The 14,488-nt window shown below is 47.8% G+C and overlaps 3 protein-coding genes across 4 annotated transcripts; 2 read left to right on the top strand and 1 right to left on the bottom strand.

The window, feature by feature from the left end:
• The first annotated feature begins 399 nt into the window (after positions 1-399).
• LOC136470734 (predicted GPI-anchored protein 58) lies at positions 400-1,206 on the top strand. Its single transcript, XM_066468474.1, has one exon. The coding sequence runs from the start codon at positions 400-402 to the stop codon at positions 1,204-1,206; it is 807 nt and encodes a 268-aa protein (XP_066324571.1).
• Positions 1,207-2,785: 1,579 nt separating this feature from the next.
• Positions 2,786-5,460, top strand: LOC136478361 (auxin-responsive protein IAA10-like). 2 transcript variants are annotated; one of them, XM_066476790.1, is made up of 5 exons: positions 2,786-3,322; positions 3,956-4,251; positions 4,634-4,736; positions 4,848-4,909; positions 5,081-5,460. In XM_066476790.1, exons 1-5 carry the CDS (start codon positions 2,943-2,945, stop codon positions 5,137-5,139), a joined length of 900 nt encoding a protein of 299 aa, XP_066332887.1. In that variant the 5' UTR covers positions 2,786-2,942; the 3' UTR covers positions 5,140-5,460. The 2 variants fall into 2 exon arrangements, with proteins under 2 accessions (XP_066332887.1, XP_066332888.1); XM_066476791.1 differs by having other exon boundaries at positions 2,788-3,322; positions 3,959-4,251.
• Positions 5,461-5,853: 393 nt separating this feature from the next.
• Positions 5,854-14,110, bottom strand: LOC136478359 (probable voltage-gated potassium channel subunit beta). The gene is made up of 4 exons (XM_066476789.1): positions 13,447-14,110; positions 7,318-7,461; positions 6,395-6,559; positions 5,854-6,289 (listed from the first exon to the last, which is right to left on the bottom strand). Exons 1-4 carry the CDS (start codon positions 14,008-14,010, stop codon positions 6,176-6,178), a joined length of 987 nt encoding a protein of 328 aa, XP_066332886.1. The 5' UTR covers positions 14,011-14,110; the 3' UTR covers positions 5,854-6,175.
• Between the last annotated feature and the right edge of the window lie 378 nt (positions 14,111-14,488).

Below are 14,488 nucleotides of genomic sequence, written 5' to 3'. Positions count from 1 at the left end.
AGAGTCCCTACCCGCCCTATATAGCCAAGAAGTAGGGTTATAGATCGGTTGTTTCTATCTTGATCGATTTACAAAATATGAAGTTATAGATATTACGTAACCTAGCATATCTGAGCAGGTTTCCTAGATCACCGAGGATCTTCACGCAATCTTGTGAGGCACGCCGACCTACGTCGTGATTCACGCGGCGTCGTTTTGTAAGCTGGGCCTCTAGTAGTGGCGCGACCCATGCGCAGTCTTGTGGGCTGGGCATCCCCTAGCGGCTCGATCCATGTATACACCTGTGGGTATCGGAGGTCATACCCCCACAGTATCTAGATATGTAGATGCATAACGAGAACTAAGTACATAAAAAACTAAACAACTTATAATTTAGGGTAAAGCCAACGGATGGTCGCCATGCCTGCTCCACGCTGCCTGCCGCTGCGGCGCCTCCCCCACGTTCCTCCGCGCCTAATGAGGTCGCGCCATCGCAGCAGCAGGAACGCGCCATCGCAGAGCAGTAAAAAAAACGCGAGCCGCGTCGACGCCACCGAGAAAACCCCGCCGCTCATCCAGACTCCGCCGCCTGCGACGCCAGGACGCTGGCCTACCTGGGCGCCTGCGCCTTCCGCCGCTCCGCCGGCCGCAGTCGCCGTGGCCCAGCTTCCGGCCACCTCTCTCGCGGGGGCCCTTCGCCGGCCGGCACGCCGCGTACGGCCGCCTCGGTCCCCACGACGCGGCCCAGCACCACCGTCGTCCCGCTTCCGGCCATCTCCTTCACGTGACTTCGCCCTTGCGTGCCCGTGCAGCGGCGCCGGCCACAGCTACGTCTCTGCAGCTGCGCCGCATCACCTACGGCCACCTCCCCCGCCGCGCTTCGCCCTCGCGGACCCCTGCAGCTGCAACGGCTACGACTCACGGAGTCCTGCAGCGGCAACGGCCGCCTATACGGCCCCCTCGCATGGCAAGTGGACCACCAACGTCCCCCTTCCGCCTCGGCGGCACCTGTGCTCCCTTTTTCCCCTGAATTTTTATGCTCTTGATAGCAGATTAATGGGTGCCGCCACAACATCTGGAGGGGCGTGCCGCGTGCCCCCGCTGCTCACTGCAGCGTACGTGCGGCCTACGGCGACTAGCGTTGGCAACGGGGATGTAACCGTGGGGTATTGTCGGAATGTTCTCTTCCCCGCTACGAAGAATTCATTCCGTCTCCGTTCCCGTTAACTGTCTCGGGTATAGATTCTTGCCCATCTCTGTACCCGTCGGGCATCGGTCAGGTAACAGATACCCGACGGGTACTATATACCGGATAAACAAGGACACTTGGGGTCGCAGCTTTGCAATCGGAGACGTTTCTTCTTCACCCGGGTATAAGTGTCGGAGTCTCGGAGATGCCGAGGAGAAGGAGCGAGGTTGCGAGGAGGACAAGCAAAGGTGGCAGAGAGACCGAACTAAGGAAGCGAGGGGCACGAGCGCTCGTGAGGCAGGCATGCTTGTGCTACTGGCGGAGATGGTGAGAAAAAATTGAACTAGGGTTCCTAAAACACAAAAACTATATATATGATTGTTCAGATTTGGGCCAAAATACCTATGTTGAGCTTCTTTGGGCCTAATACTCGCATGACAACTCAAATAGTCGGGTTCCCCAACGAGTAATGGGGACGGGTAAACAGGAAACGTTCCCGTACCCGCTATACCCGTCGGAGATGGATTCTTGCCCATTTAGATGCCCGCGGGTAAAGATATGATCCCATCCCCGTCCCCTAATGGATTAAATAACCGTCGGGTATCGGGTATCGGGGCCCGTTGCCATCTTTAACGACGACTCTGCCGCGGAGATGGACCGAACGGGGCTCCGATCTAGCGTCCACGATGAGGTACACTCCTATCTCCTCTCCTCTCGCCCTCACTCTCTCTAACTCTGGTGTGCCTCAGATCTCCGGTGATAGGCGGTGCCGGAGACAGACGACGAACCGACATGGGTACCTGCGTCGCCAGGGCGCCCACGGGCCACGGCAACCTGACGGGACCAAAGGCGGAGGGAAAAGTGCTGACCAATATATAGTCTGCGAACGTTTGAGATTGTGCTACTTTGTTGATTTTGATTTTTTTTAGGATGTCTATATTATATTAATGTGTTTCGTGACTAACTAGCACACGGTTGTTAGTTCCATGTAAAACACATGATTTCTATTTGAAACAAATTTAGTTGCTTTAGATAACAGTAGCACATGAATTCTACCAACATTAGATCGAAATCCAACGGCCACCATGCTTATTGCGTATATTTTATAATAAAATTGCAGCTGCAATTTTCGAATCAGGTTATAAAAAACCCGATACACAAAACTATACAAACCTAACGAAATCTAATATATGTTGACACAAAGACAATTAACAAGTAACAATTTTTTTATAGCTAGACAAAAAACTAATATATATATATATATATATATATATATAATCTAATATATGTTGACACAAAGACAATTAACAACTATGGACAAACCCAACGATCGGATGATCAGAAAACCGTGTGCCGAGAGAGACAAAAACACACGATTGTCCTCTAACATTTCCGATAAAATGTTATTAAGCATATTATAGACAAACCATCGATACATTCATGTTCTTATTAATCCCAACAATACGCAACCAGCTAATCATGTTCCTATTTGTACGGTGAGTCCAAACAGACACTTACGGTGGACAAGTGGCCTGTGCCCTTAGCAATTAGGGGCTATCCCGGCATTGCAGGGCCCATAAGTCAGGATCGCAGGAGACGAAAGCTTCCTACACTGGCCTGCACGCACACCCAGAACTCCTCTCTCAGATAACAGCAACAGCTCCTTTCCTCTCTCTCGAGGTGTCTCTCCCAAAACGCACGCCCACGCACAGCACAGCACAGCACAGTCGCAGAGCCAGGACCAGGAAACCACCACCACCAGCGCAGCGCCGCGATGAGAGGGGGAGCGGGGCCCACGGCGGCGTTCATCTCCGGTGAGCCGCCTCCAGCCGCCGCGGAGGAGGTGGAGGAGAACTCCGGCGCCGAGGAGGAGGACGAGGAGGTGGTGGTGGGGCAGGACGACGACGAGCTGGAGCTGGGGCTCTGCCTCGGCTCCAAGAAGCAGCAGCAGCAGCAGCAGCCGTCGCCAGCGCCGTGCCGGATCCTCACGGCTCGGGACCTGCAGCCGGGGTCCCTGTCGCCGGATTCCTCCGTGTCCTCCTCCTCCCCAGCGGCAGGCGCAGGTGCCGCGGCGCCCAGCAAGAGGGCCAAGGCGGATGCAGCGCCCAACGCCACCACCTCGCCGGGGACGGTCGCTTCTGGCCATCCACAGAGGTGAGCAGCAAGAACAACTCCCTTTGCACTGCACGCTTCTCTTCTTCCTTGCCTATGCAGAACAACAGCTCCAAACATGCGTCTTTCATTTCTATATAGTATCAGGGAAAAAAAGTTCAGAACGCTTCTCTTCTTCCTTGCCTATGCAGAACAACAGCTCCAAACATGCGTCTTTCATTTCTATATAGTATCAGGGGAAAAAAGTTCAGAACTCTATCAGTATAAGTGCCTCCTTGTCTGCTTGTTGTTAGGATCATAGGATGATGGCCGCCGTGCATTTGAAGTTTTGCACCTAATTTGTTCCGAAAAAGAAACCTTCTTTCTTGTTTATTATGCACAGACATCTCCTAAGACTAATGTTTTTTCCCTGCCGAAGCTACCTAATTTGCACGGCTTCCGTTATTAAATCTTACCATGAGCATCCTGCAAACTCTGGGATAATAAAAAGGAGACTTTTAGTTTGTTGCATACTTGCATTGCCCTTCAGATCTGCAACCACCAAAATTTTCTTGACAAGAAAAGTATCCTAGTATCATGTCTTCTTGGTTCAAAAAGAATGCCATTTCCTTGCTTGCCGAGCTACGTACCCATAGTGCTCTCAACTAATCGTGACTGCATTTTCCGGTTTGGTAGCAGCTTTGGAGTGGTGGGATGGCCACCCATAAGAACTTTCAGGATGAACAGCCTATTTAACCAGGCCAAAGAAAATGCCTCTGAGGCTGGCACAAAGAAGCCCGCTGCTGAAGCTGACATGCAGGAAGACAAGGAGGAGAGCAAGAAAGGACGGGTCGTTGGTTGGGTGAAGGTGAACATGGAAGGAGATATCATTGGAAGGAAGGTGGATCTCAACGCCCATCGATCCTACAAGACCCTTGCCTCAGCACTTGAGCTCATGTTCATGAAGCCGTCCATCGGTCTTTGCACTTCTAGTAAGTCATAATCTGATCTTTTACTTTCACTATATATAGTAGAACCTAGTGCATATTCTGATCATGTCAACCTATATGGTGTGGAGCTTTTCTATATTTTGTCCCTTTTTTTCGATTACCGTCATCAAGTGTATAATTGCTACAAACGGTAACGCTGAAATGAATTGAAAACACTGAGTACTATCCACTTGATGGGTCAATCCGATGCTCTACTGCATCAGGGTCTATGGTGCGGTGGTGCCATAGTTATGGCACCGGGGATGTATACTTTTGTATATACTTAGGACACAATGCTGTTCTAGTATAGTTTCATACGTTTGTGAGGGTATCTTTTCTGCTCTCATTTCTGACCCTGGTCTCTATTGATCATGAAAATTATCAGGTAGTTCACAGTCTCTTAAGCTATTGGACAACTCATCGGAGTATCAGCTCACCTATGAGGACAGGGATGGGGACTGGATGCTTGTTGGAGATGTTCCCTGGGAGTAAGTCCCCTGCACTATGTTAGCAATCAGAAGTTGAACAGGAGACCGTTTCTGAAGTGTCATGGAATGGTTCTTTCGGATGGCTTATTGTTTTACTCTGCACTTCCGCAGGATGTTTGTAGGTTCAGTGAAGAGACTCAAGATCATGAGGACTTCAGATGCCAACGGTCTCGGTTAGTTCCTTCTCTCATACTTCTTCAGCCCAGATATAGTTGAATCCAGAGGTTTAAGGCATGCCGGTTATCCACTGAGAAGCTGGATTTATATCCTATTAGTCAGCATCATGAATTTTGGTTCTACCATGTTTGACGCCAAAATTTCCAAAAATAAAAACTCTACTGCAGGTCCGCGATTCCAAGGGGCTCACAGACCTACAGCAGCTTGCACAAGAGGCAGGACTTGAAAACCACCGATGGGTGTTTGGAGCTAGAGAGCTATACCGCTGGTGAAGCTTGAACTGTGTTTGATACCACGTAACAGCAGCCCATATCTTTGGCATAGTTGTGAGTTTACTTGTGTCTAGTGGAAATAGTAGAAGTATTTTTTTTTCTTCTTCTTCCTTTTGGTGCCCTTGTTGAGCTTTTCTCATGGGCTATGACTATGAGCATAGCCCCCATCTCTTCTGTCCACACTGTTTTTACCTGTGCTGTGAGGCATGGTCGCCCAAAGTGTCGGTTTTTATCCTTCTGTTTGCTGTAGCAAAAGTATCAGTTCTGCTGTTTCATATTTGTGTTCATATCTGAATTCCCAGTTGCCGCACAGTGTTTGTGCTAATTGCTGTAATCTGCAATGCAACGCCAACCACCCGGGTGTTTGGGGGGACAAAATGTGGACGTTTGAGACCAGTGCAGTGCTGCTGATGGCTCACTTTGCTGTCCGTGGCTGTGTCTGAGAGTGCCTCTGAACCTAACCTCGTGAATGGACAAATCCGACGGCACATTTGAACAGCACCCCAAAAGCGACGTTACCCCTGCCATGGGGCCATGGAGCACGCAGATCGCGTGATCAGCACTGCAAGGGCTTCCTTCTTCAGAAAGTGTCTGGACATGAAAATTCCTGCAAGCAACAGCCAACAGCATGAGCTGCTGATACAGCAGAGGATCACACTCCAGAAATCTTGCAGCACAACCAGTAAGAATCATTGTCATCCAGGGTCCTCGACAAATCTCTATGCTCGCAGGAAACAATCCAGGATTGACTGGTCCAAAATCTGAATCTGAAACGCGAATACACACAGGACAGACAGACTATTTGTGACCACTAGTTGGGTTCACAAGGGAAATGTTTGGAACACAGCAACACGGCTGGGACGCCCAGAATACACAAACCATGGATTATAGTTTCGTCAAATCAAGTCACTGGAGAGGCCTAAACTCCATACGGATGAATGCCGAATCCCTCCCTGCCACTCAATCTGCACGCCGTAGGCTGTACCACATTCACCTGTATGATTCGGTGCGTTTGGGCTTGCTTTGGACCACCGCCTCAATCCTGTCGAGAACCTCCGGCGTCAGCAGTGGAATGACATCTAGAGCCTTCATGTTCTCCACGATCTGTTCATGTGGTTTGCCAAATGGGTCAGAGTATTCCTTACCATGTAGACATGCTTGCTTAGAGCAGTAGAGATCCTCTGAAGAACACGAGTTTGGAAAATGTACCTGGCTTTCTTTGGTAGCTCCAGTGATCACAGATGAGACGTTGGGGTTCGATGCACACCAAGCAATTGAGAGTTGAGCTAACGAAACGCCAAGTTCAGCGGCGATAGGTTTTAGCCCATTCACTTTTAGAAGCGTGTCGTCCACCAGGGACCTGTTCGCCAGGTTCTGGAAACCCAAGGCAAGGAATGGATTAGCTATAAAATACTCAGAAGAAATAACAAAATAAAGATATGTTAGGTTATACATAACAAACAGATAAAACAGAGCTGAAACCAGTAGCTGCTACAAAGTAAAGTTAATTCCTGCAAAGTTATGCTAGGTTATACATTGATTATGCAGTGTGCCACCTGCGATCTGCCGATCATGAGCTAATGTCTAATGATTATGATACATTAGCAATGCAGTTGAACACTGGTGTTGCTTAACAAAAATAGTTTTTTTTGCTATTTTAGTTGTCATCTCCACAGAAGCAATTGCCGAAGTGGAATTGTAGAACAGGATGTGATTAGATGATTCTGGTATGGTTTCTCTTGGCTCTTTGGTTCATTTGGGGGATTGCATCCTAAAAGGTGTTGGTATTCTAAAATAACTACTCCCTCCATCCGAATGAAGGCGTAACCACTTTTATTCAAGGCGTGCTCTTCACCTCTCTCCTCTGGACGGGCGTCCATCCATGCGGCATTCAATGTTCTCCAATTGGCCTTCTTACCTCCCTCCTCTCACGTGAGCATGAGTCTCTCTCTCTCAATACTAGTAGTACCACATGTTGTGTACTATAGTACTCGTTAATGCGTGAAGAGAGGAGAATTAAATACGTTCCTTGATCTTTGAACCATAGATAGTTACGCCTTGTATACTAGGACGGAAGGTGTAGTAGTTAAGAGAATGAGTACTGGCATAATATAAAAGGTTCCCCCAAATACCTTGTAATTGTCTAGGGCAAACCTGCTATCAGCAGGTACGTACCCTTTGCTATATTTGCCGGTTAGTACTCCTGAAGCTAGAGGACTCCATGTAGTTAAACCAATGCCATAGGTGCTGTAAAGTGGCATGAACTCAGACTCAACCTGCAGAAAAGTAGTGTGCTATTAGTTCTTGTAACACAAACTGCATGCATAGGATGATCTGTTTGACTTTTTTTTTTTTTTGAAATCATTCAAGAGCAAATAGTGTTTATTATTTAACCATGGAATCTCAAATAGAATACATCCGCACAAAGAAGGAATATCACAGACACAAATAAACATGAATGATTCTAGTCACGAAAAATGGCAGTTCCCTACCAGAAAGTCTCATGCTAGCATACTGGTATCGATCTGCTGAACTGGCATGCTTAGGCATGCAACAAACTGTATCTGAATCACTATAGACTGAAGGAAAATCATATGGTGCCCTCGTTCTAAAATACCATGTTGCAATGTTTCAAAAATCGTGTATGAAGCCACAACAATTCAGTTCAAAATTCATTTTTGATGCTGAGATTAAAAAAAACAGAAGTGTCACTGTCAACACATGATGAACAGTGCCAGGTTGACTGCTTGTCTATTTTGTTTCTTGGCATCTAGGATGAATTTCAAACTGAATTGTTGCTGCTATACTTAACTTTATGTGTACTACATCCATGATTTTTGTGATGATTTTAGCTAACAAGGGCGCCAGCCCCCCTGGGCACCAAAGTCTGCACTCATAGACTGAAATGAAGCAATATTTTATAACACTAGCGGCAAACCTGACTATTTCAAGCTCTCGTTTTTTTTAAAAAAAAATGCTCACTGAATTTTGACATAAAATGGACATGGAAGATGAGCAATCCAAGTAAAGTTATGAAATAAAATAACTGAAGGATGACGAATATCCCAAGTCAAATGTACCTAAATGCCATGTGCCATGACTGACAAAACGTGTAAACTAAGATGTTAGAATACCGTAGACACTCAAGATGCAGATTGAATCTCCTCTTTTTTTTTTCCCGAATCGAGGCTGCCCCCCATTTCCATTTAACAAGAACAGAAATACAAGCAATTGACAGAGAACAGAGTTAGACTAGGAAACAGACAAGCAAATAAGACACATGGGAATCCTAAATTAGGAGCTCCTCTGAAAGGTAGACTACATAACTTGCTGTTTCAATTTCTGTAAAAAAAATCATGTTTCATTTGGATCTACCATAGGTAATGCAGTTTAATATTCCAGGGAACCAGGCTGCCATGATTATTCAGGTATCGACCAAGAAAAAAAAACTTGCAGTAATAGGCTAATAGCTACCTGCTACCTTGTACCATTAACCACACCCAATTGACCAAACTTTTTTTGTTGTTTGGTTCCATCCTGAACTTTGTAACACTTCTACATCCTAGCCGCATCACTTCAGTGTAGTAAGAGTTAAAAATCGAACTCCAACTTGCGAAGGCAACTTGCATGACTTATAATCTTGTGTAGTGAACTCCTAACCTGGAATGAGCAACCACTGCCAACTAATTGAATGCAACATTGACAATGATAGGTTGGTGGCTTCAGTTTGATAATGAGTTCAGACCAATAATAAATTGATTGATCGACTAAAACTAAACATCAGGCTGAGTTTTTCTATTGTTAGAAAAAAATCGCTTCGAGTCTTGCACTAAGCTGTCCATAGCATGGTGCTAGACCAAACCTTTCAACATCAGTATTTGCTGTTTTGTGCCGGGGATCCTACATGGCGCAAAAGCATACAGGACAACGCATGATTTTCATCGCTGTCTGGTTTGGTAGCTACACTATTCCTAGAGCTGTAGGTTATAGATTACATCAAGAAAGATCAGATTTATTTTAAGTAGATACACTCCTGGAAATGGATTGATAATTATACCATACTATCTGCCTATCTGGTCGTTGAGAAAGGGGATATGTCATAATCATTGAAAGAAACCAATCAACTCCGTCTATGGTGGGGCGCCTTTGGTGTCCCAGCATAGTAGGTCACAAGTTCCGGTAAAGGAGGAGGGTTGTGTTAAGCGCGTCGAGCCAATGTAAAAACTTAGCCACTTTAATAAAGATGAGACCCAAAAGAATCCTGTTGGGGTGTAACCCTCTTAGCGACGCGCCATGTCAGAACCCGGGTATGGTGTTAAATGAGCAAGGGCCGAGTCGTCACCCCCGTGACGCGCCGTGTCGTGATCTGGACAAGGTGTCAAGTGAGCAAGGATCGGGTCGTCGCATCCTTAGTGGCGCGCCACATCGGCGCCCGGGTGTGGTGCAAAATGAGCAAGGATCTTCACACCTACCTCGACTGGTGCGAAGGGTAAGGAAGCTAGTCGAGCCAACTAGGATCCGTTTAGATAGCTGGAATATAGGGTCCCTTATAGGTAAGTTAAGAGAGTTAGTGGACACAGCGGTTAGGAGGCGTGTAAATATCTTATGCGTCCAAGAGACTAAATGGAAGGGGCAGAAGGCGAAGGAGGTGGACAATACCGGCTTCAAGCTCTGGTACACAGGGACAACTTTAAATAAAAATGGGGTAGGAGTTTTGATTGATAAGAGCCTCAAGGATGGTGTGGTGGAGGTGAGAAGGCAAAGGGATAGGATCATTTTAGTTAAACTTATCATTAGTGATATGGTCTTAAACGTAATTAGTGCGTATGCCCCCCCAAGTAGGCCATGATGAGAGTGCTAAGTGGCTTTTCTGAGAAGACTTAGATTGTTTGGTTAGGGTTGTCCCTAGTAGCGAGAAGCTCTTTATAGGAGGTGATCTTAATGGCCATGTAGGTACATCAAGTGCAGATTTCGAGGCGGTTCATTGGGGTTTCGGATATGGTAGTAGGAACCAGGAGGGAGAGCAAGTCTTAGACTTCGCTATAGCTTTTGATCTGATGATAGCTAACACTTTCTTCCGTAAAAGACAGTCTCATTTAGTGACCTTTAGTAGCGGCCAGTACTCTAGTCAAATCGACTTTGTTCTTACAAGGAGGAATAAACGAACATGCGTGGACTGTAAGGTGGTACCTGGAGAATGTGTTGTGTGGTCGCTCAACACAAGCTGGTGGTGGCTGATTTCCGCTTTCTGGTGCAAGCTCGTGGGAACAAACAAGCTAAGGTTGCTAGAACGAAGGGGTGAAAATTAGAAGGGGAAGCATCAAAGGTCTTTAAGGAAAAGGTCATTGAAGAGGGCCTTTGTAATGATGAAGGCGATGCAAACAACATGTGGAAGAAGATGGCAACATGCGTTTGGAAGGTTGCTTCAGATGTGCTTGGAGTGACCAAAGGGAGCGGATGCGACTCGAAAGACACTTGGTGGTGAAATGAAGATGTGCAAAAGGCTATTAAGGAAAAGGAGTGCTATAAGCGTTTGTATCATGACAGGTGTGCAAACAACATAGAGAAGTACAAGGTGGCAAAGAAGACTGTAAAACGAGCGGTGAGTGAGGCAAAGGGGCGGGCCTATGAGGACCTTTACCGACGTTTGAGTACGAAGGAAGGAGAGAAAGACATTTATAGGATGGCTATGGCTCGCGATAGGAAGACAAGGGACTTCAACCAAGTCAAGTGCATAAAGGATGAGAGGGAGCAACTCTTGATGAAGGAGAATGAGATCAGACATAGATGGCAAGAGTATTTTGATAAATTGTTCAATTGTGAGAACGAGAACACCACCGTTCAGCTGGACGACTCGTTTGATGACACTAACAGGCGCTTTGTGCGGATGATTCAATAACCGGAGGTCAGAGAAGCCTTGAAAAGGATAAAAGGGGACAAAGCGATGGGCCCTGATGGTATCCCAATCAAGGCGTGGAGATGTCTCAAGGATATAGCTATAGTATGGCTAACCAAGATGTTCAACAATATCTTTCGATCGAACAAGATGCCTGAGTAGTGGAGAAGAAGCATATTGGTACCAATCTACAAGAACAAGGGAGATATTCAAAGTTGTACTAATTATCGAGGAATTAAGTTGATGAGCCACAATATGAAGTTATGAGAGAGTCATCGAGCAGTGCCTGCGAGGAACGACGCAGATATCAACAAACCAATTTGGTTTCATGTCCAGAAGGTCAACCACAGAAGTAATTTTCTTAATAAGACAGGTTATGGAGCGGTTTAGAGAGCAGAAGAAGGACCTCCACTTGATTTTCATTGACTTGGAGAAGGCTTATGACAAGATACCAAGAAATGTTATGTGGTGGTCTTTGGACAAACATAATGTCCCATCAAAGTACGTGACCCTCATCAAGGACATGTACAACAATATTGTGACTAGTGTTCGAATAAACGATGGTAACACAGATTACTTCCCAATTAAAATTGGACTTCATCAAGGGTCAGCTTGAAGCCCGTATCTCTTTGCCTTGGTAATGGATGAGGCTACCAGGAACATACAAGGGGATATCCCTTGGTTTATGTTGTTCGCTGATGATGTAGTGTTAGTGGACGAAAGTCAGGCATGAGTAAATAGAAAACTAGAGTTATGACGGCAGACCATTGAGTCTAAAAGTTTTAGATTGAACAGAACTAAAACCGAATACATGAGATGCAACTTTGGTGGAGCTGTATAGGAGGAGGGAGATGTGAGTTTGGAAGGTCAAGTAGTGCCTAAGAAAGATACCTTTCGATATCGGGGATCGATGCTATAAAGAGATGAAGATATTGATGCGGACGTTAGCCATAGAATCAAAGGAGGGTGGATCAAGTGGTGACAAGCTTCTGACATTCTCTGTGACAAGAGGGTACCACAAAAGCTAAAAGGCAAGTTCTATAGAACGGCGATTAGACCGGCTATGTTGTATGGAGCAGAATGTTGGTCTACAAAGATTCGACATGTTCAACAATTGAGTGTTGCAGAAATGCGTATGTTGCGATGGATTTGCGTCACACAAGAATGGACCGAGTTCAGAACGATGATATATACTTGATCGCCTAGAGATAGCACCAATTGAAAAAAGCTTGTCCAACATCGGTTGAAGTGGTTTGGCCATGTCCAAAGTAGTCCTCTAGAGGCACCAGTGCATTGTGGAGTCCTAAACCAAGCTAATAATATGAGGAGAGGTAGAGGAAGACCAAAATTGATATGGGGAAGGCAATAAAAAGATATTTGAATGTTTGGGATATACCTAGAGATCTATGTTTGAATAGGAGTATTTGGAAATCAGCTATTGAAGTGCCTGAACCGTGACTTGGGGCTCTTGGTGGGTTTCAACTCTAGCCTACCCAACTTACTTGGGATTGAAAGACTATATTGTTGTTGTTGTTGTATTGAAAGAAACCAATCCTCTCATGAGCAAAAGAATCCAGGCAGGTTGCTGATGGAGAATGGTTCTACTTTGCATCATCAAATAAGGGTATATGTCATCATCATTGGAACTAACCAATCCTCTAGGCGTACCCAGTGCAAAGAGCTCCCGCTCTATGCGGGGTCTGGAGAAGGGTGTCAGTGGCAAGCCTTACCCTCGCCTGTACAATGCGAGGAGACCACGAATCAAACCCGGGACCTTTCGATCACAGTCAATAAAACTCTACCGTTTACACCAGGCAAGTCCTTCGGAACTAACCAATCCTCTCACGAACAAACGAAACCAGGTAGGTCGCTGATGGAGAAAAATGGATCTACTTTGCATCATCAAAGGTTGGATAAATGGCAAGAAGAACCATTATTCCGTGATACGACCCACACAGCCAATGTACGATGCTGACCCACACAGCCGAAATCGTACAGAACTAGAATTAAAAAACAAACCAAACATGCCCTTCGTTTGTATTTTAACAGTACTGTGCTCCCGGACATGGAAAAGACAGCCGCCACCGCTCCATAGTCAAAGATACGGAGAGTACGGCTAACTGAATAATACTACTATACTATAGCAGTTTAATTAGGAGGCAGTAATAAGCCATCTGGGATCCGCAAGTGCCGGTGAACAGCGCCGCAAGTACCAAACCCAAGGCGTGAAATCCACCTCGGGGATATAGGATTGTATTGTACTAGACTAGAGAGAGAGGAAGCGCCGCCGCCGCATGATCTGCGGGCGAATCAGAGTCAAGATTTGGGGGAGAATTGAATGGGTAAACGATGTTGTAGACCTCACCTTGTGCCTGGAGAAGAGGTTGTACTCCGGCTGCTCGACGATGGGTCCGACGAGGTCGAGGCGGTTGGCGACGGCCCAGGCCTCGGTGATCTGCTGCGCGGACCACTCGGAGGTGCCCCAGTAGAAGGCCCATCCCTGGTCGATGACCCAGTTCATGGCGCGCACGGTCTCCTCGACGGGCGTGGAGGCGTCGGGGCGGTGGCAGTAGACGACGTCGACGTAGTCCATGTCGAGGCGGCGGAGCGAGCCGCGGAGACCCTCGACGATGTGCTTCCGGGAGAGGCCCTTGTCGTTGGGACCCTGGCCGCCCCAGAAGAGCTTGGTGGAGATGACGACGTCGGAGCGGCGCCAGCCCAGGTCCCGGATGGCCTGCCCCATGATCTCCTCGGCGCGCCCATTGGCGTACACCTCGGCGTTGTCGAAGAAGTTGACGCCCGCGTCCCGGCACGCCTCCAGCAGCGCCTTGGCCTCCTTCACGTCCAGCTGGTTGCCGAAGGTCACCCACGCGCCGTACGAGAGCTGGCTGACGCGGAGCCCCGACCGGCCCAGGTTCTTGTACTGCATCCTGCCCTCGCCCTTAGCCTACCTGGTTCCTCGCCTGGCGATCTGCGCGGAGGAGGAGGGGAGAGCCGGAGGGGAGACGGGGACGAGGAGGAAGGCCGGCTGCGGCTGCTCATTTGTACTGGAACGGACCTGGACGGCGACACCAGCGTCGAACAGGTGGACCGGGCTGTACGGGGCCCGCCTGCCAGCGGGACTAAGGGGAACCGTTATCACGTGGGGGAGGGGTGTGTGGTCCCACTCGGAGAGGCGCGGCCTGCCTACAGGTGGGGTAGGACGCTCAATGACACTGGAGTCGAGAGCGACCGGGCAGTGTGGGTTTCCTTTTCCATCGTGTCTTCCGCTGCCACCCGGCCCCCACGCCCCCGGCGACCTGGCCGGTCACGACGCGATCGCCGGCCGGCCGGCCGGCCGCCCTGCGACCGTGACTCCTCGCCCTGGGGGTTTCTGCTGGCGGCGTGTAGCATCATCCATCGATGCG

The sequence above is a fragment of the Miscanthus floridulus genome, chromosome 8, assembly GCF_019320115.1.
Source record: "Miscanthus floridulus cultivar M001 chromosome 8, ASM1932011v1, whole genome shotgun sequence".
Classification (NCBI taxonomy): Eukaryota; Viridiplantae; Streptophyta; class Magnoliopsida; order Poales; family Poaceae; genus Miscanthus; species Miscanthus floridulus.
Note: the sequence above shows the minus strand (reverse complement) of the source record. Positions and strands in the feature narration are given on the sequence as shown.